Below are 26,949 nucleotides of genomic sequence, written 5' to 3' on the forward strand. Positions count from 1 at the left end.
CTCTGTGCCCTGACCTGCCAGGGTGCCTAAGATGGGAGGCTGAGAGGGGCCCGCCCTGGGGACTGAGCTGATGGCTTTCTGCTTCCAAGTTCTTCCCGGCTCCCCCACTCCTGCTGCTTCGGGGAAGTGACCCCCACCCCCACCACCACCCCGCTGGCTTTCCAGATCCTTGAATAAATAATTCAAGTTTTGAAATCTTGCCAGGCCCACCCCTCCCTGTGCAGTGAGGGCGCTATTGGGCTGACATGATTGACGTCGCCCGGTTCCTTCTGCCAGCCCCAGCATCACGAGGGCTGGCCCGGTCACTGTCAGTCCAGACCCTTTACCCTGTCCCACTCACCTGGGGGCCCACAGTCACCTGGTGTCTTCATTCCAGGACCCTGTGACCCTCATCACAGCCTGGTCACTTCAGCACTTGTCACAGGGTCACGGTGACCTGAAGAACTATCACCCAGCCCCTCCACCTTCCCTTTCTTTCGCCACCACCTCATCCCTGAACCCCATCATGGCCCAGAGTCACCCTGACACTGCTATGGTTGCCCTAGGGGCTTCTTCTCTACCTCAGCGTCGTACTGCCACCATCCCCCCAAGATCCTGTCACCACGCTCATACCGTCACTTCCACCCACCTCCCTGCTCCCTCGTGCTCCTGTCACCATCACCTCAGGGCCCCATCGTCTTGGCAACCCCTGTCATCCTCACTGGGGACTGGGACGCTCATTCAGCCCCCATCACTCGGTCTCCGTCACCTGAATTCCGTCAGCCTCTCTCTGCCACCCGAGGGTCCCATCACCTCCATAAACTCTCCGGGGCCCCTTTCCTCCTCTCCCTCTAACACATGCCCCCCGCCACCTTCCTGAGACTTCAAGGGCTCTCGCACCAGCGACCCCGAAACCCCCGGCCCGTAGAGGGCGCAGCGTCAAGGACAGCGCGGGCCGACTCAGAAGGGGGCGGAGCCGCAGCCACGGTCGCTTTTTATGAATGGGGGAGCGGGCGGCACGAGGCCTCATTACTATGCCGAGCGGCGCGCGCTGCGCCCCAGCGCGACGCATCCATTGGCCAGCCGGGCCACTGACGTCACCAAAGCGGTGGTCGGGGGCGGGGCGGGGCGGGGTGACTCACGCCGCTTCTCCCGCGGCCGCGGGGGCTTCTCGGGGTCCTCACACACCCTGCGCAGCCCGGACCCGAGTTCAGCCTTCCCGCGGCCCGGCCGCGCCCGGTTCCGAGAGGTGAGTAGCGGGCCCCGGCCTGGGTACCAGGCATCCGAGAGGGCACGCAGGATGCTGGGGCGCTGGGCAAGCGGTCAAGCTCCCAGCGGTTGATTGGGGTCGGAGGTTGAGACCAGGAACCCTGAGTCTGGGCTCACAGGAAGGGACCCAGGGTCTGGGTGATAAGAGCTGTCAGCTGGGTAGCCCGGCGTGGGGTGAGCACTCCTGCAAGGACCCGAGGCCCTGAAGGGACTGATGGTCATCTGAGTTTGGGCCGGCAGGAGGCGTCTGGGCCAGGACCCAGGCGTCCGAGCAGGAGGAGGTGTCCGACTTAGAAATCCAGACGTCCGGACAGGAGGCGGAGTCAGGCCCAAGATCCAGGTGTCCAAGCAGAGGGAGGGATCTGACTACAGGATCCTGGCTTCCAGCAGGGGGTGTCTGTCCCAAAGACCCAGAGGTTCAGGCAGAAAGAGGGGTCCAGCTGGGGGGCAGAAGTCTGGCCGAGTGTGTGTTGGGGGGCTGAGGTCCCAGATGTTGTTACCCCAGGAGTGCAGGGTGGGGGCTGGCGGGAGCTTCACGAGCATTCTCTGGGGGCGGAGTCTGGGGCTGGCCATACTGAGAATCGTGAGGGGTCTGGTGAGCCTCAGAAACTGAGCGTCATCCTCCCTGGTGGGGAGGGAGCAGAGCTGCTGTCAGTCTTGAGATGTCCCCTCCCCCGGTCCTGGGCCTTTCCCAGCTTCTCCGGGATCCTATGGGCCTCTATCCACTTATGGTAGTCCTTGATCTTGTCCTCCTCAGTCACACAAGTGGGAGAAAGAGACCTGCAGGACTCAGTGAGTTAGAAGGGAGAGGGGAGCGACCCACCACAGGGATCACCAGACCCCTGCTGGCCTAGGGGCATAGGCGAAGACAAGGGTATCCTGGAAGGAGCTTCAGGGCATGGGAGGGGGTGGGCAACCTGGGACCCAGCCAGGTATCCTGAGGAGAGACCCCCACTGCTTCCAGACCCCTCCACCCAGCACCCAGCCCTGCCAGCTTCTCACAGGGCCTTTCTCCTACAGGTACCATGATGTGGGGTGCAGGCAGCCCCCTGGCCTGGCTCTCTGCTGGCCCCGGAAACGTGAACATGAGCAGCATGGGGTCCACAGAGGGGCCCACAGGCCCTGCCACACCACTGCCCTCCCCCACGGCCTGGGACGTAGTACTGTGCATCTCAGGCACACTGGTGTCCTGTGAGAACGCGCTGGTGGTGGCCATCATCGTGGGCACTCCCGCCTTCCGTGCCCCCATGTTCCTGCTAGTGGGCAGCCTGGCTGTGGCAGACCTGCTGGCAGGCCTGGGCCTGGTCATGCACTTTGCTGCTGTCTTCTGCATTGGCTCAGCAGTGATGAGCCTGGTGCTGGTTGGCGTGCTGGCCATGGCCTTTACTGCCAGCATCGGCAGCCTACTGGCCATCACCGTTGATCGCTACCTTTCTCTGTACAATGCGCTCACCTACTACTCAGAGACAACAGTGACGCGGACCTATGTGATGCTGGCCCTAGTGTGGGGGGGCGCGCTGGGCCTGGGGCTGCTGCCTGTGCTGGCCTGGAACTGCCTGGATGCCTGGGCCACATGCGGCGTGGTCTATCCGCTCTCCAAGAACCATCTGGTGGTCCTGGCCGTTGCCTTCTTCATGGTGTTTGGCATCATGCTGCAGCTGTATGCCCAGATCTGTCGCATTGTCTGCCGCCACGCCCAGCAGATTGCCCTCCAGCGGCACCTGCTGCCTGCCTCCCACTACGTGGCCACCCGAAAGGGCATAGCCACCCTGGCCGTGGTGCTTGGCGCCTTTGCCGCCTGCTGGCTGCCCTTCACCGTCTACTGCCTGTTGGGCGATGCCCACTCCCCACCCCTCTACACCTATCTCACCCTGCTCCCTGCCACCTACAACTCCATGATCAACCCCATCATCTACGCCTTCCGCAACCAGGACGTGCAGAAGGTGCTGTGGGCTGTCTGCTGCTGCTGTTCCTCTTCCAAGACGCTCTTCCGATCCCGCTCCCCCAGTGATGTCTAGTCTCATCCTGGTGACCCTCCAGCCCTGATCACTACAGAATTCCAGAGTGTTAGGTCCTCCAGGGCTTTGTTCCAACCCCCAGCTCCACACCCCAAGACCCAGCTGGTTCTGGAGTTCTAGGACTTTGGGTGTTTCACAGGATTCTGTTCAGATCCCTGCAGGGCCCAGCTGGCTCCATGGTTCTAGAATGTTCCTGTGGTCAGGGTTCCAACTCAGAAATGTCCCACAGCCCAGATGGGCTTGGAGTTCCAGTAGGCTGCTGGGTATTTCACAGTGCCATTCCAAGTCCCTGACCTTCCCCCTGCCTTGACCTTGACCATGTCACTTTACTTTTGGGTTTCTGAGCTAAAGAGTCAGAGAGGTTAGTTACTCCGTTGCCTAGATAAGAGAAAGATTTATCTGTATATATGTGCACATACAAAGAGAATATCTATTTATTATTTATTTATGAATTTATTTATGGGTGTTAAGGGGAAAAAAAGAGACCCACACCTTGAAATCCAGGCCATACCAGGGTACTCCCAGTCCCCAACACCCTCATTTCTGACCTCAGTTCCTAGAGGGGGAAAAGGGAGAGAGAGAAACCACGTATTTTGTTATTATTTTTGCTTACTTTTTATCGAAGAGATCATAGAAACCAGAGCCTTCTCCCCAGGCCCGCCCCCCTCGGGTTTGCAGGGGGAACACACCAGCCTCTGGTTTTTTATTTTTTTAAGAAGCCATCACCTGAGAAACCGAGAATTCCTCTGCTCTGGGGGCCGACTGCCCTCTGGTGGCCGTTTTTTGGGAACTGCAGCCGGGTCGGCCGTCGGAACCAGGCCAAGTAACCCCAGCTCCACTCCAGCCTGGTGTCCAGCACCATAGCCAGAGCCTGGGGTCAGGTCTCACCCTGCAGTGCCCTACAGGAGGCAGGGTGCGAGCCAACACCTGAGCCCTCTGCCATCTGGGGTAGGGTCCCCAGTCCCCTATTCCTGTTCCTAACCCAACCCTCAATAAAAAAATGATTTTGTGATAAATAAGATTTGTCTGTGCGTGGAAGGAGTGGTATGGGGTGTAATGGGTGACAGCCTGGAATGGGAGGATTAGGCCAGGCCTGGGGACCTATGGGAGGATCCAAGAAACTGGAGACCCAGGTGGAGTATGGCTGGCAGGTGACACCTCCCACCCCAGGATGCCAATCTGATGGGTTCCTCTGTTCAGACTCAGGCATCCCCAAACAAGAACCCCACCTCCACCGAGACTAGAACTCCTGGTGCTAGAGCCCCTTGGGTTTCAGTTGCTCACATCTTGCCTACATTAGCTTTAGTTTGGGGTTTGGGCATGAAGAATGTGCTCAAGGCATGTAGGTGTTCCAAACAACAGCAGCCTCTTCCACTCACAGGTGTCTTCTGTGTGCTGGGCACTGCACTAAGCGTTTTGCATCCGTCAGCTCACGTTTGCCTAACAAGCACCCCCTGGCACGGGTAAGAACTTCTCATGTTACAGACCAGGAAGCAGGCCAAGGGAGAGTCAGTGGTCAGCTCAAGGTCATACAGCTAGGAAATGGCAGAGCCAGGATTCCAAAGAGGAACATTTGTTTCCAGGCCCTGTGCACTGTCCCCTGGCCGATGCCCCCTCATCTCCTGCCTTCCCAAGCCAAAGGCTTAGGACATTCTGGATCCTGCCTTGTGTTGGGGTTAATTTTCAGAGCCAGTGGCCCCATTTTGGGAGGTGGTTGGATGGGGTCTGTTCACTCAGGAGCTGGAAGGGCTTTTTTTCTGTGCAAAGGTGAGTGATAGTAAGAGTGTGTGTGTACCCTTGCGTGCATTTGAGGACAAAATTGGGCAGGACTCTGAATTTCACTGTTTTGGAACCAAAAAGAACTTGTTCACCAGGTACAGGCAGGAGTAGGTTTGGGGTGTGGCTGAAGAGGAAGCTCTGACTACCCCAAACCCACATCTACCCAGATGGGCAAAGCCTGGAGGTGGGGCCCTCAGAGCGCCCCTATTGCACAGATGGGGAGACTGTTTCCCTGGCCAGAGAGCTTTCGCCTGATGTTCAAGTCTCCTCCCCAATAGTAGCCACAGGAATCCAAGGGGAGTGGGCATACCAACAGGGTTGGGTCACAGCTGGCGGAGGGAGGGCCTGGGCTGAGCTACACACAGTGCCAATCCAGGCCCAAAGTGGGGAGGCTCCACCAGGTCAGGTTGAGGCTTACCTCCTCTCCCCACCTTCCTGGAAGGTCCCTAGGGAAAAGGTCCTCAGTCAGGAAGCACCTGTCCCATGCCAAACATCTCACACAACATCACCATGGTCCCTTTGGGGGAGGGGGGGGGTACTACTGCTTCCCCCATTTTACAGAAGAGAAAGTTGAGGCTCTGAGAGTAATGAATTTTCGTTTATTCATTGCTGTCCCTGTGGGCAGCGTAAATTCTAGCTGGAGGACACAGTAATAAAGAGAGTAACTAAAATATGATAATGTCAGAGTGATATATCCTCAGAATCGAGGCACAGGGAGCACATGTAATCTTTAAATGAGAGTGCCCCTTGGGACTTCCCTGGCAGTCCAGTGGTTAGGGTTCAGCTTATCCACTGCTTCTGGGGACCCGTGTTGGATCCCTGGTCGGAGAACTAAGATACTGCAAGTGATATGGAGTGGCCCAAAAGTAAAAAAAAGATACGGATGCCCTCAAAATCCTCACTGAAGGTGACATTTGATTTGCCTAAAGTCACACAGTTAAGAGCTGAGCTGACCTGAGGGTTGAACCAGGTCCTTGTGACTCCCAATCTGTTTCTTTTCTGGGTGAGGGAATTTGTTTCAGGAGCAGCTCAGAAATAGCAAGCAAGGAAACCAGGGCAGGGAGCCCTGTCCTGGGCTATGGGAAGTTTTGGGGGTCTCCAGGGTACCCCTAGGCCTTTGGGAGGGGCAGTGTAGGAACAGGCCTCCTGTTTGCCTCCGTCACACTCCCAAGGAGCACCCACCAAGGTCCCGCAAGAGCAGGGCCAGGGCCCATCCCACCCTTGGCGGACTTGGCTCTTGGCCCCCTCCCCGCTTCCGGCTCCGGGGCCCAGCAGGGCCAGCCTCACTTCTGGTGGACCCTCACGCTGTGAGTCCTCTTCTGTCTCCGTGCAGCTGTGAGGTGGCGCTCAGGCATTTCTGGAAGCCTGCATCTTCAGTCTCGGCCTTGAGTCCTGGGCCCACACGAGGGTGTCTGAGCCTGTCCCCGGGTTGGGGTCTGTGTGCAAGGTGGGGCCCGCTGGCTTCTCCTTCCCCTGGGATTCTGCAGCTACATCTCAGGTCCTCCCTGTACCCTAAGTCTGTGTTCCCTCCAGGAAGCCTCCCTGGCTCAGCCCTCCTGTGGCTGTGAAGATGAAGTTTACACACCTCGCTACACTTCTCCTTAGTAAATATTTACAGAGAAGTTTTACCTTCCTCATCAGAGTGGGGGCCACTGAAGGTTGTGTCCCAGCTCCAACCGAAGGGCCCTGAGAAAAGGGACATGTCTGGCCCTCAAACTGAAGCCGTCTGTGTCTCTTTCAGGCTCAGACTTCTCAGCCTGGGGCTGCTCATCACGTGTGCATGCATGTGTGTGTGTATGCCTGTGTGTCTGTTTTTCGGGGTGGGGTGTAGCCAAGCCTTCCAGCCTCTCTGCCTTAGCCAGTTGTCCAACTCCATACCTGATCCCCCCAGTGACTGAGGCCCAGGAGGGTGAGCTGGGCAGTGCGGTGGGGGGTCCCTGGCTTGGAGGAGGCAAAGGCTGGGGCCCAGAACCCTGCTTTCCTGCAGGGGTAGGCCTTAGGGTGGGGCTGGGGCCCTTCTCTTCTCCCCTTCTTCCCAGGTCCTGTGGAGGGGGCAGCCCCCACCAGGGCCATGACCGCTTCTCCCTGCAATAAGTGAGGAGACAGCAGCTATTAATATAAGATGAGTTCACGGGCTCACAGCTTCTGCAGGCTGGAAAACAGGCTCCTGGGGCCAGGGGCTGCGGCAAGTCTCGTCTGTCAGATTTTCTCCTGGAGCCTGAAACCTGCCAACCCTGCACCCCGAAACTCCCTACATGCAGAGACATGTGTGCACACAGGCACATAAATGGAGGTCCAGGTTCCTGGCTGTTGAGAGAAGACCCACACATGCATACACATCCAGACACGCACGTATGATCAGTGTGTCTGCACACCAGTATGCACACCTGTGCACACAGATATATCACATGTACACAGACCATGTCAACCTCAGGTACACATGTTCTCATGCAGAAGCACAAACCTAAATGTATGCACATGCCCCTGCACAAATACGTATGCACACAGACACACAGCCTTGTATATACATGTGTGCACACAGGTCCAGGCATGCTTGCATACCCAGACCCATCTGCACACCACGGCACACCCACATATATACAGACACAAAACTGCCCGTGTGCATACAGATGGCATCAGTCATGTACACACATGTGCATACAGGATTACATTCAAGGACTTGTACATGTACACATATATGTACATGCATGTCTTTTGCACACAGTGTACACACAGTCACACAGGTTCCTCACTGTCAGTGTTCAGCAATCATGAACTCACAGGCAGACCCTTGGTTTCTAGCACCATCCGGCTGGCTCAGCCTCCCCTCCCCCCAGCCTCATGACAGGCAGATCAGGCTCCTGCCAACCCCAATGTCTGCCCTTGGCTTCCCACCCCCCGGGGGTCCCCAGATCCCTGATTAACCCCCTCACTAATTGGCCACCAGCCCCTTGACTTTGCTGCAGGCCTTCTCAGGAGCTGGGAGCGAGAGGCTGCAAATTGGCCAAGCAGGTTGGGTCTGGGGAATAGAATGCGAGGCACGGCGGGGGTGCTATGAGCTCAGTGCTGAGCTGGAGCCAGGCAGGGTGCCCCTATACCAGGATTGGGGGGGGGCACTGGCTTCGTACCCTCGTGGGAGGGCACTTAGGATTCACATGCACCCAGTCACCTGAGCCTTGATTGCACGCACTTTCAAACACACTAGTCATGTGGGTGGACATGCTCCAGCCCACTTCACACAAATGCATGTGAACATTTGCACACACCCACACTCAGGAAAAACCCCATTAATCAAAATCTTACATGTTGATAAATTCACCTGTCAGATACAGAGACCACTGATATATGTACATCCAAACACACTTCACCTAAATGCCCAAATGTGTCACATGTATACATGCTTGCAAACACGAGTTTACATGCTATACATGCCTATGAATGTACACCTAGGTATACCTGTAGGCATGTAAGAACATCCATCCACACCTGTACATGCACACCCAGAGTCCAGGCATGTGTGTGCACACCATTTGTGTGCCTACCATGATGGACCCCCAAATAGCCACAGAATAAGAACTCCCACAACCAGCCACCGGCTTTGTGGAGGAACAGGGAGTTTGAAGTTCCTGCAGTCTAGGGAGAGGGGTGTGTGTTGGGGGCGGGGAGTGGTGGAACTTGCCTAATACCTAAGCCCACTACTCCCTCTGGGTTCTCCTCAGCCTCGGGGCTCCCAGACAGGACGGAGGTTCTGGCTTTGCTTCTCTAGTTCCTGTCTCCTTGGCTCTGGGCCTGAGCCCACAGTGAGTTCTGCTTTCTTGCAGACAGCCAGGGGCATTGGAAAGCAGAGGGTTTCTACTTTCATGCTTGCTGCCAACTTGCTGTGTGAACTTTGGGCAAGTTGCTGTACCTCTCTGTGTCTGCCTTTCCAACTGTAAACTAGGAATAAAAAGCTTGGTATTGGCCATCCTTCCAGGATTGCCTGAGGAGTCCATGGGTTCATCTTTATGGATGTGCTTTACCCGGGCATATGTCTGGGAGAGGTTAGTTCCCAAGACAGCAAGACACTGGAGCTGTGGTGGGGGGTTGGTGTTGGGCAGAATACATAATCCTGTTCAACTCCTCACTGAACAGGAGGGAGCTGAGTCCCAGAGGGAGCCGCAAGGTGAGAGCTACAAAACCTGGCCTCCGACTTCTCAGCCAGGAAATCTTCTTCTCTTTAAATACGTATGCAGGGCATGAGCAGGTGCGTGCACAATCCCCCAGGTAAGGGCGGGGATGCCTGCCTGCTGCAGTGGGAGGGTGTCTCTGCAGTATGCCTGCCACCATGGTACCGAGCATTCTACCAGGGAGAGATTCTTTTGGGTGTGAAAGGCTTATTTTCTTGTCCTCTAGCTTCAGACCCCTCACAAGACACTTCTCCCGGGGCTAAGGCTGGCTTTGGGGAGCACCTGAGACAGCTCCTAGCTTCCTGATCTAGGAGGGAACTAGCTGACAACCACCCAGAGCAGCGCTTACAGAAGTGCTGCCAGGTTGCCCTGGCCGCCAGGCGGCCAGGAGGGGGCAGTGCGGAGCTGGCCGAGGCAGCACAGGAGGGGTGGCTCCTGAGGACTTTGTGTGGTTTGCTTGTGCTTGTGCTCCTGTAACTGTGTGCCGCTCTGTGCTCTTGTGTGCACAAAGACAGCATTCTGTGTGCACGTGTCTCCATGTCTGAGTGTGCACAAATGCCCACATCTTAACAGGTGTGTGCATATACTGAAGCTGTGTCTGTTGGGAGCCCCCGCCCATACACAGGGAGACCACTTTGTTCCAGGCAGTTGAGGGCACAGGGTACTTCTAACTCTAAAGGTCTAGGATAGCAGGGCCCCCAGTACAGCTCACTTATTTCAAAGCAAGAGCAAAATTAACCATCATTTATAAAACTAGGCACCAGTGGGTAGGTAGGTCAGCCTGTAACAGAAAACCTTTAACACACCCGCCTCTGACACCAAACACCATGATCCTCGATGGAGAGATTCTGAGAATGGTTTACGTTGTGTGGTGGGCAGAACAGGAGACCCACGTGCGAACTATGGCTTTGCTCTTGGTCGGCTATGCGGTCTTAGGCAACTCAACCTCTCTGAATCTTTTTCTCAACTGTCAAGTGGGAGACCCTTGGTTGGTGAAATAAAGCATAGGCAGTCTCAGGCAGGTAGTAGTTGAATGCTCATTCTTCTCACGACTAGCCCAAAGAGCTGAAGCTCCCAAGCGGAGGAGCTGGAATTTAAGTCAGACTCCCAGCTGCCCAGAACCACATTCCTTCCCTCCAATTCTCCAGCAAGGGCGGCTCCCGACACCACCATTTTGTCTTCTCCCAGGGCGGGCGTCTGGCTGCCTGTCAGTCACCGACCTCGGGAAGCCAAGTGCTGACTAAACACAGGCCTGAGCACGAGGGTGGGGCGAGGGGCTCCGCCGGGGCCAGCCGGCTCCCGCGCCCCCTCCCCGGCACCCCCACCCCCAGCGATGAGCTCAGAGTGGCTGGCGCAGCACTTGCTGACGATTCAAAACTTCTGCCCCCTCTCCTGGGATGCCAGTGGGTGACTCTCTCGCAACAGCAGGCGTGACCAGCCGAGTCACCAACCCGGCTCCCACCCCTCTCCCGGGGCCGCCCCACACCGTCTGCTGGGCTTGGAACAGGGAGTCCGCTCATCAATTACCCCCGGGGACAGCTACTCGCAGCAGCTGTGCTCGGTACAACCGTTGCTTCCTGGGTAGGTCATTTTTTTAGGGTCAGAAGAGAAACCCAGACCTGTCACCTTCCCAGGCAGGAGAGAGAGGGGGCCTGCGGCAGCCTAACCCTTTTATCGGATTCCATTGTAAGTCGTTCTATTTAAGGTAAGTTGCTCGGGTCTGAGAGGCAGACAAGATGCCGGCCAGATGCTGGCAGGCAGCATCAGCATTCTCCTGCCTGATGTGAGGCTCCCCACCGCCCCCCCGCCGCCCTCCCCGGCCCCAGCACACCCCTCTCAGCCAACTGAGGCGGCCTCCACATCCCCCAACAGGTCTCCTCCTAAATCAACACCCCCACCTCCCGCACAGGGCGCACCAGCCAGAGGCAGAGGCCCCCGCCCTCTGAGCCCACCCACACCGACCTCCCTGTGGAGCTCTGGCCACCACCACCTGTGGCTATCAATGTCGCCCCCTTGGAACTGCTTCTCCCATTACACAGATACAAGTGTGCACACACACACACACACACACACACCCCCCAGAGGTGGCTGCGTGGTTACAAAGACTTTCATCAAATTATTTAAAATGTTGGCATTTATGTATTCGGAAGTATACATTAAAAGTTACATAGAATCTTCAGGTCACTTGGTGTGCTAACGTGCTACACACATGAAACCTGGCAGGGACTCAAGTGAGACCAGGCCTGGAGGCACAGGGCTTTGAAAAACTGGATGTCCTTTTCTAAGGACCTGAGAGGAGCAGGGGAAAGAGGAAAGGGTCACTTCAGGGGTCTGGCTCAGCCCCACTGCTCAGATCTCAGTTGCAGCTCCTGTCCCATCTTCAGGGGAAGGGGCCCCATCTTCAGACTGTACCCCACGACATACAAGCCCAGTCCCTAACATCTTCATGTGGCAAACACACCCAAGAATAATCCACCAGACCAGGTCCTTATAAATATATTTATATCAGAGAAAACAAGGCACTTTGGGAGCATTACAGCTCACTCTCCTACACATACATCATTCTAGACAGAAAGTAAAAATTGGTTAGTTTCTCAAGTGAGTTAACTGAGGAAAGTTAATACAATAACAAAATTGCTCCCTAGCCCTTCCTGAGGCACGGGATGAGGTGCATCTCTGGGCACACCTGGTATCCCAGGTCAGCTGGACCCCGGTAGAGCTCAAAGCCTGACGACCCCAGAAAGCCTGACATCTCTCCTGAGCAAAAGCCCCTAGCCTTGGGGCACTGCCCCCCTCCCCAAGCCAGGTAAGGGGGGGCTGCAGTGGGAGGCAGGCAGAGAGCAGAGCTGGGACACGGTGGGAATGCTTAAGCAGGGTCACCAAAGCCACAGAGACCTCAATCTGTCCGAGCTGGCGCTGCAGAGCCGGAGGATCGGCGCCACGGGAAGAGATTTCACATTAGCCCTGACAACACCGCCTCGGCTCTGCGGTGACATTGGCCAGGGTCGTTTCTGAGGGGCGCGAGCTTCCGCTGGACGCGAGCTGGAGCTCAGGCCAGCTGCTCTGAGCCTCCAAGGGATCGCTGAGCCTGCCCCCTCCCCGTGGCTGCTCCTTTGGAATGTACTCATCTCACAACCAAGGCAGAGCCACAAGTCACTTCTGACACTGCCGAACTGGAAGCTGGGCCCCTGGGCCACAGGAATGGGGGCAGGTCCCCTGGGCTGGGCAGAACAGGGAAGGGAGGCGGCTCCTTGCCTTCAGCCCTCAGAGTCCTTAGGGGCCATTGCTCCACACCCTCACCAGCCTCAGCCCAGTTTAAATAATCACTAAACTTGGCTTTCTACAATTACAGGATTCCAAAGACACACAATTACCTGCACAAGGTCCTTTATCATCTTAAAGGGCTCTGGGTTTAAAGAAGCTTTTTTTTTTTTTGGTGCACATATGCATAAGTAGAGCCCAGAGGGCCTCTCGGCTGACTGGGTCCCCAGCCCCCCGAGCTGAGGAAGCTTCGCAAGGCCGGCTGCTACAAAGCGCCGAGCTTGGCTGCATAGATTTTAATGAGAGCGTCAGGCAGAGCTGTGCTGTTGCTCTCCGGGACTTGCAGATCATTACCAAACCAGCTGTAGGATGAGAACACAGCACATCGAAACCCTAGGAGGTCACTGAGCTAATGATCTAATCCTACCTTCCGCAGGCAGTGCCCCTCCCCACCTCCTCCTGCCCCCAGCCCTCTTCCACGGCAGGCTCTGTCCATTCCAGAAGCCAGGCCAACACCGCCCCCTTCAAGGTCAGAGCAGGATGATACGAGCACAGTGCTGGCTCCCCCTTTTCCAGAAAGGAGGGGGATGGGGGTGATTCAGTCAAAGCCATTAGGCCCAAACCCTGGCCTGGCCTGGCCAGGCCCCAAGACTCCTATTTGGGAGAACCGCTGCCCTCTGCCTGCTGCCCTGGTCACTGCTGGGCGACAGCTGGGGGCACCTTCAACAGCCATTTTAGAGTTCTGAAGAAAGCACCTTCAGCTTCTGGAGCACACTGTGGGAGGCACGGCAGGGGTGCACACGTTCTGGTTCTCAGCGCTGGAGCCCGGTGCCTGCCCTGCGCCCAAGACGCCCTATCTGGGGAGACAGGCGGGCACACTGGCCTCTTAACGGCTCCGTCCTCACGACTGCACGCTCTCCTCGAGCTGGAGGGGCTGATGAGGGCTTTGGCAATTACTAGAACCATGTGCTGTGCTGGGGGGAGACAGATCCTGTTTGTCTTTGTTTCAGGGCTCGGAGAGCTGGAGAAGCCAGGAAAAGCCGGTTTCAGCCTAAGAGGCTACACAACAGAAGAAACCTCACTGCTGGCCAAAGCTGACCAGCTTTTTTTCCTCAAGAATAGCACCTGTGTATTAGCTTGGGGAAAAAGGGGGGAGGGAGGGAGGGAACATCATGGTACAGTGAGGAGGGGAGCTGGAAACAGGACCCAGAGACGTCCTGCGTCTCAGCCCTCCTCACAGCTGCCAGGCCTCCCCACCCCACCTCCCCAGGCACTACCTGCGGCCGCTGCCAGCCTGAGGGACTGAAGTTTCTACAGTTGGCAGGACCTATGCTTAAACTGGGGAAACAAACGGGGGAGGAGATGCAGAGGAATTGAAAGCAGCACCTGTCACACTGCCTACCCTCTTCCTCCTCTCACTACTCTGGTCCCCAAAAAGAGCAGCTCTCAAGGCCAGGTGCCGGGCTGGTGACAGGAAAGCGGGGGCAAACGACAAGAGCAGCCACGAGGGTCTGAGCAGTACGGACAGGCCTGGCGCAGGCCCTGAGCCCTGTTGCTGGGACTCCCCTCTGCGCGGAGGTCTGGAGCAGCGCAGAGCCCAGAATCTAGCAGGTGCCCACAATTTGGTCCCATAAAGCACAGGGGACTCGGAATCAGGAACTCTGGGCTCGAGCTCTGTCCCCATCCAATGGTGTGACCGTGAGCAAGTCACTTCCCATTTCCAGGCTTCAGCGTCATTCAACCCAAAGACTTCCGTCTTCTTCCAGTCCTGCAGCTCCAAGTCTCTGCTCGGCTCCTAACCGCAGCAGAGGCTCAGACCCCTGGGTGTCAGGGCTAGTTTGGTCATGGGGTCTAGAGGTTAGAACCGGGCTGTGGTGCTTGGAGGCACCTGGTGGCAAGGGAGGGGTATTTGAGGGACACAGGAACAGCACAGTCAGGGAAGGAAGCCTGGGAGGGAGGCAACCACCCCTGCCTTCATAAAGGCACTGTTTCTGAGCAGAGAGGGTAAGACATTTCTTTAGGGGCCTGATGGCTCCTGGAATAAAGGGCATCTAGACACAGAGATGGCTTAGAAAAAGGCAGCCTCACCCTGTGGATGAGGACAGAGGGGTGAGGCACCGGGCCTGCGGCTGCTCCGCCCTCTCGATGCACGGGAAAAGGGCCAGCAGGCTTCAGGACCAGAAGATGGCTGGCACTATGCAAAGCAGCTGAGGACAAGGATTCTGGAAGACTACAGAAAACGGCTCCTGGGGGAAGGCACCATTCCAATTTAAACCCAATCAAAGGAGTATGCTTTGGGGTCTTCCCTTCTCTTCAGTCGGCAACAGTCACTTGAAGGGAACAGGGAATATCCCAGGTACTGAACCTCAGCAGCCCCATGGGGCCTGACCTCAGGGAGACGGGAAATACATGGTGATTTGGAGGAAGGACTTGGGATATATCTTTGGTTGCTTCAGGGAAGGCTCTGGCCCCTTGAAATTCTTTTTTTCCTCCCTTTTCTTCCCCTTGGGACTGTTGGGGTAGGCATCAAAGAAGGCAGGTAGGAAAGAAAGAAAAAGGAAGTAGGCGGCAGGCAGAAGAGTTAATCCGACCATTCGTCTTCATCAAACTCAGAGGAGTCGTCTTCCGAATCGCTGTACTCCACAGCAATGCGACGCGACAGGATGGTGGCCACGTCGTTGCCCACAACATCCCGCTTCTCTTGTTCCCGCTGCTCCTCAACCCTGCGCAGCTGAAAGCCTGGAGGGGGAGAGAGAGGAGGGTTAAGAAGGAGCGTCAGTCTCTGAATCCATCCAGGACTGAGGAAGAGGGAGTGGCCCCTGGTGGAGGTGGGTACTGGAAAGGACAGCTAAATAGAAGGACGCTGGAGGAGAGCAAAGAGGGAAAGGGGAAAGCCGATGAGAAGTCAGACAGGCTTTATGACACTGTGGTCCCAGTGCGACAAGAGCGTCTAAAGGGAGCCTGCCATTCTTTCAGGCTCCCACGCTCTCAGGCTGGTGAGGACGGTACTTCTCACGAGGCTTTGAGTGAGGAGTGGCTGCCATACCCCATCTAGCAGGCACTCAGTCTGCCGAAGTCATTGATTTTCATGGAGTTGAGCTGCCTGAGGTTGTCTCCTCTAGACAACCCTTCAATTCACTGAGGATCAAACAGAAGAAACCACTTTCGCCTCCTGGGAGCAGAACCAGCCTCTGACAGAGAATAAATGCTCCACAATGGGAAGACGATGATGAGGGAGAGGAGGAAGGCAGGGTGAGAGGAAGGAGACATGGAGACAGGAGGGAAAAGGAGGAAGGAAGGAGGTGGGAAGGTGGGGGAGAGGAGCGGAGAAGAATAGGAAAGGTAAAAAAGTGAAGGACAGGGAGTGTCTGAGTCCAGATGAGGAAGTACCTTCCAAGACAGTGATTCTTGGTTTTCTCTGGGGCACAGAATGAACGCAAGAACACACAAAGCATAACTTTCCAAGCAGTTTGAACATCCTAGGTTAAGAAGCCTTTACTTTAAACCAAGGTGGAAAGAAATACAAACCTCTGCATTTTGGGGTGAAGCCTTTCTTCAGACTGATCTGAGGTCTGAAGTCCTACTCTCTCTCCACCCAGCGAAAGCCATTCCCCTGGGAGGGCACAGGGCCCCCCCCCGTCCACCCTCCAGTCAGTCAACCCAGCTGCCCAGACAAGGCGCCATGATCCTGGACCCACCACTGGGGGTTTACCTTGACGGATGGCTGAAAGCAAGTCGCTGCGGGCATCGCTCACAGGAGGCAAGGAGGACTTGGGCTTGGTGGTGTCAGAAAGTGGCGGAGGAGGTGCAGCCAGCTGGCCATCTGCACCACTGAAAGGGGGCGGAGGGGGCCCTGGAGGAGGGGGCGGGGGCGGAGGCGGAGGTGCGCCTCCTGCTGACTGGGACAAGGGAGGTGGTGGCAGAGTCGAGTAGTCAACTGCCGGCGGTGGGGGAGGAGGTGGAGGGGCAGCAAAATCGGGGTGAGGCGGGAAAGATGGGGGTGAAGGTGGTGGAGGGGTCGCTGGAGACCCAAATCCTCCAGGTGGTGGTGGGGGTGGAGTGTTTATCATCGGAGGTGGAGGCGGAGGGGCAGGTGGTGGAGCAAACCCGGGTTTGGGGCCTGGCGCAGAGCCCAGAGGAGGAGCTGGCGGTGGGTGGCTTGGGCTGACCACACTGGACCTTTTGAGTCCAGCTCTTTGGTTATTGTCTGCCGGGTAGCTGAAAGGACAAATGAAAAAGACCCACTATCACTCTCAGGATGCAAACACCCACCCTTATGTTAAGCTTATCGATTACCCTAGGTTCATTCTGGTTGACGGTATAATTTCATTTTAGCTCAAACAGAAAGAACAACCTGGGGATGGTCAGAAATTCCCAGCCTTGAAATGGGCAGCTTTGTAAGATAATGAGCTTCCCATCAGCAGGAGTAGAAGCAGAAATTGAGAAATACTGCCTGAAAAAAAGTGGACTTAGGAGTTCTCTAACAGGTAAGGCTGGCCAAGACCATCTCTTAGGTCCCCTCAAACCTTTCAGCTCTGCAAGGGAAGGCGCCCTCCTGAGTCCTCCTCTAAGAGGAAGGGTCAGCTCAATCTTGGAGCCAGGACTAATAAGCCACGCAAGAACGAACCGAAATAAAAATTCAAACACCACCACCCACCAGGCTCCATTCCACAGGCTATTAACATGCACGGGATCTTGTGAGGGCAGGGAACCCAAGCCAAGCTAGGCAAACCTGACCAGGGTGCAGATTCAGGTGAGCACACCTTCAGTGCTCCTGTGGAAAAGCCTGAGCGCGAATGAGGGCCTGAGGGTCAGCAGAGACGGGAAATGAATGTGCCGCCAGACTTGACCCAAGTTGAGGGAGCATTAAGGCTCACCTCTCCTGGGTCAGGCCTGCTTGCCTGCAGCGGCGAGGTCTGAGGCCATGTGTGAAGCTGAAGGGCCTCTTTTTCCACCTTTGTGTCTGTCCTACACTAATAGCTACTCCTTAGGAAAGCATCCATCTTGGAATTTTCCACAGACCTTGGAGCCTCACTGTATCTGACGCGGCAACCAGCAGGAAGTGATTGGGAGGCAGAAGGAGGTTTGGGATTAATGGTTTCAGACGCCAGGAACAGGGCGGGGGGTGGGGTGACAGTGCGGCTACAGGTCTCCATTGGGAGGGTCCTCAACATCCAGTCTCTGATTAAACAGTGTCCAAGGAGACAAATGTACCTTTCAAAGCTCTCACTTGTTAGGCATCAGAAAGAAAAGTAACTATTTTTCCTCAGGAAACACTGAAATCTAACACTCCTCAGACCCCTCCCCTTTCCAGCCATGACATGCTAACTCTTCCTGTATACACCTCTGCCAGGGACACTGACAAATATCAAAATGGTCAGATCCTAAGTCTCATCTCCTTCTCCTTTGTTTCATTCTTTCTGGAGATTCTGGCCACAGTGAAATGGAGCAGAGGCAACAGGAGAAAAAGGCAACTACTTACTAGGTTCCTAGACAACTAGGGAGAAAGGCTATTCAGTATTTTATGGACAGCAGCAGATTACACCACTTTATTTCATGCTGAGTCAGACAGAGCTAAGCTAAAAAACAGAGAGAGAAGCTGGTGACTTCTCTGTTCAGGTGTAGCCAGTAGTTAAGAATTCAGGCTCTGGAGTCAAACTGGCCTGCTTTCCAATCATGAGTCTGCTTCCTACTGACAGTGTGATCCTAGGTGAGTTCACGGGCCTCTGTGCGTCCCTGTCTACTCGTCTGTAAGATGGGTACCTATCTCAAGAGGACTCTTGTGGAGGTTAAGTAACATATATAAAGTTTGCTATAATGCCTGGTACCTTACAGACAATAAATATCAATTATTTCTATTATCCTGACTCACTTGTCTGGAGTTACTTTAGTGGTCCTGGCCTGGATTTGGAACTTTTACTTTGTTCTTGAGTGTTTAACCAACCAGAGTAAATAGAAGAGATGCCACTGTTTACCTGAATTCTGCTGGTGGGGGAGGCAAGTTGTCCTCAGAGAAGGAAGGAGAAGGTGGAGAAATGGAGTCTGACTGTGGTGGTGGTGGATAGTTGCCTGCATCCACATTCTCAACAGAGCCAATGCTGCCATTCTGGTACACCAAGGTGGGTGGATACCTGATAATGAACCCAATGTCAGAATTGTTATTTAAAGCCTGAGTGATACTCTCTTGCTTTCCTAAAAAAGCCCACAAAAAATGCATTTGATTGCTAAATATCTCCCAGATATTTCTACTCCCCCAAGTTGCTGTAGTTGTAATTATTTTATTTTTTTAAAAAAATTTAATGGAGTATAGTTGATTTACAATGTTGTGTTAGTTTCAGGTGTACAGTAAAGTGAATCAGTTACACACACACACACACACACACACACACACACACACACACACCCGACTCTTTTTTAGATTCTTTTCCCATATAGGTTATTATGGAGTACTGAGTAGAGTTCCCCTGTTATACAGTAGGTCCTTACCGGTTATCTATTTTATACATAGTAGTGTGTATATGTCAATCTCAATCTCCCAATCTTCCCCTCCCCTCTCCCAGATATTTCTGTTGGATTGTCTGTAAAAATGGGACTCAACCCAGCTTATCAAAATCATGCTGTTCCTTTCCTAGTGCTGGCCTTGTCACACCCAGCAGTTCTTTGAAATTCTCTCCCAAATGTTAGGAGCAGCCCAGACCCAAATCCCAAAGTCTGTCTTGCGGCAAAGGGCAAAGCCAGGCCCCAAGGCTAGTGAGCTGCAAACACGTGACTGGCACACAGCCTGGTTTTGAGGTCGGCAAGCCTCTGGAGCGCTCAAAGGCCAAGGAGGCATCTGACTGCAAAACCAAACTGAGGATAAAACCAAGCTGAGGATAAATGCAAGTTGCTATGTGGTAGTTGGATGTGGTCTCTTATCTCACAAACCAAGCTGCTGATTCAAGTGGGGTCCTAGGGCTGGCCTCATGAACACCTGTCCCTCATAGCACTGGGCCGTGGGTGAATTCACTCTGGGTGAACAGCAACAAACTTCCACACAAACAGGAACACACCAGGCAGCAACTAATAAAAGTGTGGCCTGGCCCGCTCCACCTCGCCCTTCTTTCCACCACTGCTGGGTTATAAGGAACTCATCTAAAGTAGACCCCAAGGAGAACAGAGTTGGAGGAAACTAACTAAATCAAATGATGCTCTGACGTAAAAAATCCCCAAGGCCTTCAGCCCTGTAGACCTGGCATATCTCTTTACAGGTTTACCATGTAGAACAGCCTTGTAGCCTGATCCCGAACCTCTCGGACAACAGAATCACCATACACACACACACGTAATGGTTGGCATTCTGAACACACAAGCTGCTGGTCTTAAGAGTCACTGAGCCTTCCTATGACAAGGGCCTGTCTGAACAGGATGAGATCATGGAACAAATGGCCCCTTTTTATTGGGAGGTGAAGGTAATGGAGGTACCCTCAGGGCTGATTCCCCTGTAGAAAGGTTCATTTTTTTCCTCTCACCATCTTCATCACTCTTTAAAACAAATCTCTTAATCTAGGAAGAACAAGTGTCAGAAGTGTCAAGATTTCTAAAAGTCAAGAATTTCATGGTAGAATTATTCCTAAAAGCAAGAACAACTCAACTCTTTCCTTTCATCATTCCTAGACACCCGGTATGGGCTGGCATGGTTCTCCGACAGCCAGGATGCAAGGTATTTAGGGGAAAACCAGGGCGACATTTATGCCAGGCAATCTCAGCGACTTGGCTTTGAATGTCACACAGGTCGGATACCAGGATAAGCATCAAACCAAGCTTTAAAACCATTTTCCCCCCTTTTAAACCTCTAGTGTGATTTGGTATTGGGAAATGGGGTCAGACTGACATCTACTATTTCTCCACAGAGATATATAGCCTCAGTACTGGCTGCACGGCCTTTCCCACACTGTCTCTGAGGTCCGCTTTCAGTCCCTTGGCCAGCCTCTCTCCCGAGACTGACAAAGGCTGACTGAAAAGTTGCTTTGGTGATGTGCACAAATTCTCTGCCTGGCCTTCCCTACTCCCATGAAATGTCCAGTTCTTAGTCACGACCTTCGAATCAATGCTCTGAAGGCAAAGAACTCCTAAGACCACTTTTCTTCCCTTTCTAGTCTTTCATTTGAGGCCCTCAGACATCGTAAGGGCCCTAGAAGCCATGCGCTTTATTTTCCAGACCACTCTGGTCACCTTATTTAAACTGCTGAGCCTCTAGATTTTTTCCTGTTTTTTAGCAAATTTTCATCACCAAATGGAGGTACTTTAAAGTAGCTGATTAGCAGTGGTATTGATTTAAGCCACACAGCCAGACGTCAGGGGTATGAAAGGTGTCACACCAGAGCTGTCAGGCTGCTGCCCCCAGGTGCCCAGACCCTTCAAAGAATGCTGCCAAGAGGAAGCAATGCTACCAAGAGCAGCACCTACCGAGAAGGCTTTTCTTTGGATTCCACAAATTCTTGACCCATCTTCATTTTCTCCCACTCTTCCTTACGTGTCTTGATTTTACGTGGGTTTACATTTCCTCGATTTGGATTATCTTTCTTTTCTTTCTATAATGAAAAGAAACAGAAAAGCTTAATAAACATTTCCCAAAGTTCTTCATTAAAATTCCACCCACCTTCATGGATATACACCCTAGAGATAATCTGCCTAGACAACATACAGTAACCACAGAACTTACAAAATTGCTGGGTTTAGAGTGACCTAGAGGTCATTTAATCCAAACCACCTCCTGGGCTCAAACACATTTCTTCAACCCCACACTCAAATACCTGTAGCAATGGAAATCTACCATCTTTCTGGGTAATTCATTCATGTTTTTGAGCAACTCTAACTGTTAGGAAGTTAATAAATAGCTATTTATTATTCGTTATGCCACAAAGGTCAGTGAAGAGAGAAGAGAAATAATGACAGCCATAGATATCTGGGACAGATATAAGGAAATAGTTAAAAAACAAACCCAAACAACTGATGGATTCTTCAGCTTGTGCAGCTGCACTAGCCCCTGGTGCTCTCCTAGGCCTCCCAGCAGCCATGCTAATGGGATTGTGAGGTTGCAACTGCTAGGTCATATGCTTACACACATCACTGGGAGTCTAAGGGGAGGGGAGCACCTCTACCAAAACTAGGCCTATGCCCCCACCCCTGCCCCGCCCAACCAGTAGTCAAGTGTTAAACCGCTCCCGTTGCAAATCGAACACTGTAGAGCCTTGTGCTGATCTCTGAGAAATGAGCTGCAAAGCTGGCGCGGAAGGGACTAGCCTAGCTCAAGTGTCCAGCAGAGTCAGGTGCAAATTGCAAAAGAAATAAATGGTGAATAGAAAAGTCAATTTCTAAAACTCAGCCTGAATATACTCAATTGTTAATAGCACTGGGGGGAACAAACACATTTTTGGTGTGATTTATACTTTCATCTTGGTTGTGCTTGGAGTGGACACATTTTTTTAAGAGTCTCACCTGGCATCCAAGCAAGCAGCCACTCAGAATGATTACTTCACACAAGACTGGCTTCCTTTTTATCCCCCCTCCACAATCGTGCCTACTGATGTGTAGAACAGAAGCCCCTTTCCCCTCACCCTATGCTTCCTCTTCTCTTTCATGATATCCTTGGTGTCCTGCAGCATCTTCTCCTTCCAAAGATCAAAGAAGTACGAAGGGTCTGTGTAGAATTTGAGTGCCTCTTTCCCATCGTCCCTGGGATAGAAATGAAGACAAGTAGCTGTCAGTAGACAAATGAGCTCCCAACCAAATCCAATATTCCAAACACCTACCAGTTAGCAGTTTTTACACTGAGGAATCAAGAAGTCATTCAAATCGACTGCGTATTTTCCTCCTCTATACCAGAGTTCCAAAGCCCCTGAATGGCATGGCACCTCTTTACTTATCTAGCTTTTTAAGAACCTTAGTCTTACATTCAATTCCTGGTGGAGGAATCTGCATGGTTAGGGCAAGAATGGTTTATAGCAGCAGGGATCCTGCTTATGTCTAATGATCTCCAGGGCCGCAGACATCTCCCTGAGGACATTCTGATATCTTGGCACATCAGACGGGATTTCTGCCACTGGCTCCCCTACCACCATCAATTGCCCAGGACTCTCCAGCAAGCATTAATGGCCTTCCACCCACCCAAAACCCTGTGTACACATGCACAGCTTCACATGTGTACAGACGTATGCATATACACACATGAATGTGTATTATGTGTGTAGCTGTCATTCCTCTGTAAATATAGGCAACACAGCACTTAACCTATGAGAAGAGCTCAGCATCCGCCCCCATCCCCCAACCACAAGGGGGCCCCAGTGAGAAAAGACAGCCAGCTGTTCTATGACCACAAGATTTAATTACCATCTCTTAGTGGCTGTGACAGAAGAACAGGGTGAGCTGATGAGTGTCAGTGTAAGGGTCATCCACCAGATTCAATGACCCTGGCTGGAAACCTGAACTTTGGCATGGCTAAGTCTCTCCCCTTTTTCAGAAAGCATGCATTACACTATTCTGAACTAAAACAAATTGGAAAGGTAATTCTTTTCTGACCTCCAATCCTATCACAATACACAGAAACCAGTTCCAATCAAGCACTAATGATTTTTACATTAAATCTTATTCTGAGTTAGCCACATCATTCGTTTCTGTTAGGCTAAATCCAGAAAACTGAGAAGAGAATGTTAAAAAGGAAAACACCCTACATTAGCTGAAAAATATACTCGTCTTACCATACTCCATTCGATATTATTAAGTGTGTAATCCCTTGCTCTCCTACAAACCCTCTGCCCAGGTCCAACCAGACTCAATGATGGAGGCTGCAGAGTCAGATCTCTGCCCTGCTATGTTAGTTGGCCCCTTTGAGAGCCAAGGGGCAGACGTAATTTCACACGGTAATAACAAAGGATAGGTACCACGCACTTTCTCTGCATCTGTGTGAGAAGTGGCCATGTTCCTATTCTGGCTCTCTGGATCAGGTGGGTGTCCTTGAATTTCACACACACACACACTCTACTTTGCAGTACACCCATGTCTCACAGAAGACATCTGCCTCCAGCTATCTGTAATTACTTTTACCTGTTCCAAAGATATTTATGGATGTGAGCAAGATAAATATTCGCTTTCTGTCCCTGCTTGGAAGTTTTTTACACGGTAACACTACCAGACCAGACCACTAGAGGGGAGGGGCTTTAAGCTGTCTATAAGGCTGCCTTTTTCAAGTCCAGCCATAGCACCGTAGGTCCTTTCACAGGGGAATGTTGAAAGGATGTTCAAAACAAAGTGAACGACACTCACTGGAAGAATGCCAATTACTCCTTAGGCTCTGGAAGGACCCTCAGGGCCCAGAGAAGCCAGTCCAAAAGGCTGGCCCCACTAACACGCCCAAACATCTGGTAATCTAGCGGTTTCAGAGTAAGTGGGAGCCTTGCTAAAATGTTGCCCCTGGGATGCAAGCTATAGGACTGCCTTGTAACAAAGTCCTTTTGGTTCTATAATAACTAAATTCCTTGGATGGAGTCCAAGATGGACCTGGCTTATACCAAATTAAACTCTGCAGCATAAATGCTGTAACAAACTTTCAATATTATATATTATATTCACTCATATTATATATGAGTTTCAGAAACCAAACAATAATAAGTGACACCTGTTTATATGGTAAATGTTAGCTTCTTCCACCATAAGCAACTCCGGGGTAGGTAGTACGCTTTTTGATACAATCCTCTGATGTACACAACATCTTTAAAAAGAAAATCTAGTGTTGTTAGCCACAGGTTGAAGAGGGGAGAAGCTAGCCAGGCTACCTGTAAGGGGTAAGGTTGTTGAGAGGTGGAGGAGTATCACAGGTGTTGTATGTTTCCAAAACAGGTATGGGGAGAGAGTTTCTGTCAAAGAGCTTCTGGTCTTGAACAGTAGAGCTTCTGAAGGCCTTTCGGGTGTTGATTCCTTGCAGTGATACTGAAAGAAGATGGAAGGCATTAGAAAATGGACGACAGGCTATCTGAGCAAACACTGAGTCACACCAGCCAGAGAGGCCTCAGCTGCTGCATTTCTTGGCTGCGGCTGTCTGCAGCCAGGTTTTTTTTTTTTTTCTTCTCCCCCTCTGGGGAAGCCCCACAAGGCTGTCAGCGGCCCAGCCATTTCATGACTGAACAAAATGAGGCAACACAAAGGTTTACTATGTGGCCAGATCTAGCAGGCCCCTCCTTAGGAGGATTGAATCTTCCAAGTACTTTTATGGTAGCAAACACGACTGGGGGGAAGGGGAATTTGAGAAAGAGGGAATTGGGGAAATGGGAGAAAGGGAGTATGTGGAGGTGTGGTAGAGATGAAAAGGTTTCTTAATATCACCCAGGTTTGTGTCATTTCAAAGAAGAACTCCATAGGTCTCTCTGATTTCCCCCCTCACTTTTTTATAAATCAGGGGAAAAAATTCTAAGCAACTGCTCAGCAGAGCCTGCAAATGCTGAGCTCAGCTTCCTTACCTTCTTCTTCCTTGGGATCCAGCTGAGTGACTTTAACTTGTAGGCGGTCGACCCTCTCAGCAAGGGAGCTTACCCGAGAGGCAAAAGTATTTGCCTGAGTAAAGAGCTCTCCAAAAATGTCCTCGGCATATTTACCTGAGACAGCAAAGAACCAAGTCACTAGTGCATAAAAGTGACAAAAATGGTCAGAAAAACTGGCTACTAAAGACTGTTCTCCCCACCTCCCAAATACACACGGACCCCGCCTCTCTAAGATGGTTCAGGCTACAGGAAGAGCTTGTTCTTGGAGACAGAGATATACCCTCCAGAGCCTGGGCAGCCTACAATGTGCTCTGTAACTAAGAGTCTTCTTGGCAAACTGAGCTGTCATGAAACTCAAAGCAAGCTGAATAAAATCAAAATGTGTAATACAAAGAAACATCCTAGAAGAGTGGATAGTATGTCTACACATTTGCCTATAGCCCTTAGCTGTTTGCTGTTCTGTAAAAGTACCCTCTGAAAGTAGTTCTGGAAAACAAATTGTGAGTTAGTTAAGTGTTTACAATTAACATAAAAAATAAGAAGTTACAACCTCAATGGAGCCCCCAAAATACACTGAACCACCATGATGAGATGTGGTATCTGTAAGAGGCCTTCAACTGTCACTAACAACTCCTGCTGCTGCTGCTGCTGCTAGGTCGCTTCAGTCGTGTCCGACTCTGTGCGACCCCATAGACGGCAGCCCACCAGGCTCCCCCGTCCCTGGGATCCTCCAGGCAAGAACACTGGAGTGGGTTGCCATTTCCTTCTCCAATGCATGACAGTGAAAAGTGAAAGTGAAGTCGCTCAGTCATGTCTGACCCTCAGCGACCCCATGGACTGCAGCCTTCAAGGCTCCTCCATCCATGGGATTTTCCAGGCAAGAGCACTGGAGTGGGGTGCCATTGCCTTCTAGTAGAGACTAACAGCTTCTTCTAAAGGGTGAAAAGGTGATTTTATGATTCATAAGCTACAATTTTGAAAGTCTTTGCTTTAGGTTATAATCCTTCAAATCTACATCTTAGGGAACAAGTGGAAAGCTGAAACATTCAAGCTCTCCCTGAAAAACAACATACCAGTGGTCTCATTCCACAATGTCTTGTTTTTTAGAAAAAGAGCTCCGTACTTTCAACCCTGGAATGCAAGGAGAATCTGCAGCCAAAGAAACATAACAGCAATCTGACACTACCTCCATACTGTCATTCCAAGCCACAAAGCACATTCTTGCTAGGAATGAAAAGTGGTGCATACGAATAAATATACCATCTGACTGTGTTACTTGCAAGGTGAAGGCAGGCATAAGTGACTGCGCCCAACCGACAGATCATTTCTTTGAGAATTATTTAAAGTAGATCTGATTTTTAGCTTCTAAACTACATTTATGCTTAGTCCACACCTGAGGGGGAAAAAATTAGTTCAAAAGGCCAAAACTTCACCTTGAGGGTGAACTGCAGCTCACTCACCTTCCCGGTGTAACCTGAAGAGTAAGCATAAGACCAATCAACAGCATATTCTGGATTGCTAGTAGATTTAGTCAATAAGGAGTTTCTAATCAAGGAAGAAGCAAGTCTTTGCATACTGAATGGTTCTGTAATCTAAACAACCATGGGAAGCTCCTGAGCTCAAAGGACTCAAACTGGCTAACAAACTGCATTTCCACTGTGCAGGTTGAAGATTCCTATCTGATCCCTGTCCATAAAAAGGCTAAGTTCCTATAGGAACCATACTGTATTGACTCACAGATACAGAGAACAAACTAAGAGGGAGAGGGAAGAGGAAAGGGACAAGATGGGCTAGGGGATTAAGAGGTACAAACTACTAGGTATAAAATAAGCTATAAGAATACATTGTAGAGCACAGGGAATATAGCCAATATTTTATAATAACTATAAGTGGAATATAACCTTTGAAAATCGTGAACTACTATGCTGCACACCTGACACATATTGTAAATCAACTACATTCAAA

At 52.0% G+C, this 26,949-nt stretch overlaps 2 protein-coding genes across 7 annotated transcripts in view; one reads left to right on the plus strand and one right to left on the minus strand.

Moving 5' to 3' along the window:
* Positions 1-1,122: 1,122 nt before the first annotated feature.
* GPR3 (G protein-coupled receptor 3) lies at positions 1,123-4,393 on the plus strand. Its single transcript, XM_005895940.2, has 2 exons — positions 1,123-1,228; positions 2,269-4,393. The coding sequence occupies exon 2, from the start codon at positions 2,274-2,276 to the stop codon at positions 3,264-3,266; it is 993 nt and encodes a 330-aa protein (XP_005896002.2). The 5' UTR covers positions 1,123-1,228; positions 2,269-2,273; the 3' UTR covers positions 3,267-4,393.
* A 7,303-nt stretch (positions 4,394-11,696) lies between these two features.
* The window catches only part of WASF2 (WASP family member 2), a 71,289-nt gene continuing 56,036 nt past the window's right edge, over positions 11,697-26,949 (minus strand). For all 6 annotated transcript variants that reach the window (XM_070383656.1, XM_005895903.3, XM_070383647.1 and 3 more), the window contains exons 3-9: positions 24,964-25,098; positions 24,283-24,436; positions 22,069-22,186; positions 20,918-21,042; positions 18,448-18,603; positions 16,185-16,690; positions 11,697-15,211 (exon numbers count right to left, since the gene is read on the minus strand). In XM_070383656.1, coding sequence (XP_070239757.1) covers positions 15,054-15,211; positions 16,185-16,690; positions 18,448-18,603; positions 20,918-21,042; positions 22,069-22,186; positions 24,283-24,436; positions 24,964-25,098 — 1,352 coding nt within the window. In that variant the 3' untranslated portion in view covers positions 11,697-15,053. The remainder of the gene's footprint in view (positions 15,212-16,184; positions 16,691-18,447; positions 18,604-20,917; positions 21,043-22,068; positions 22,187-24,282; positions 24,437-24,963; positions 25,099-26,949) is intronic.

The sequence above is a fragment of the Bos mutus genome, chromosome 2 (genome assembly GCF_027580195.1).
Source record: "Bos mutus isolate GX-2022 chromosome 2, NWIPB_WYAK_1.1, whole genome shotgun sequence".
NCBI lineage: Eukaryota > Metazoa > Chordata > Mammalia > Artiodactyla > Bovidae > Bos > Bos mutus.

Coding starts and splice junctions, on each gene's coding strand:
- GPR3 (XM_005895940.2), top strand. CDS start 2,274: ATGATGTGGGGTGCAGGCAGCCCCCTGGCCTGGCTCTCTGCTGGCCCC.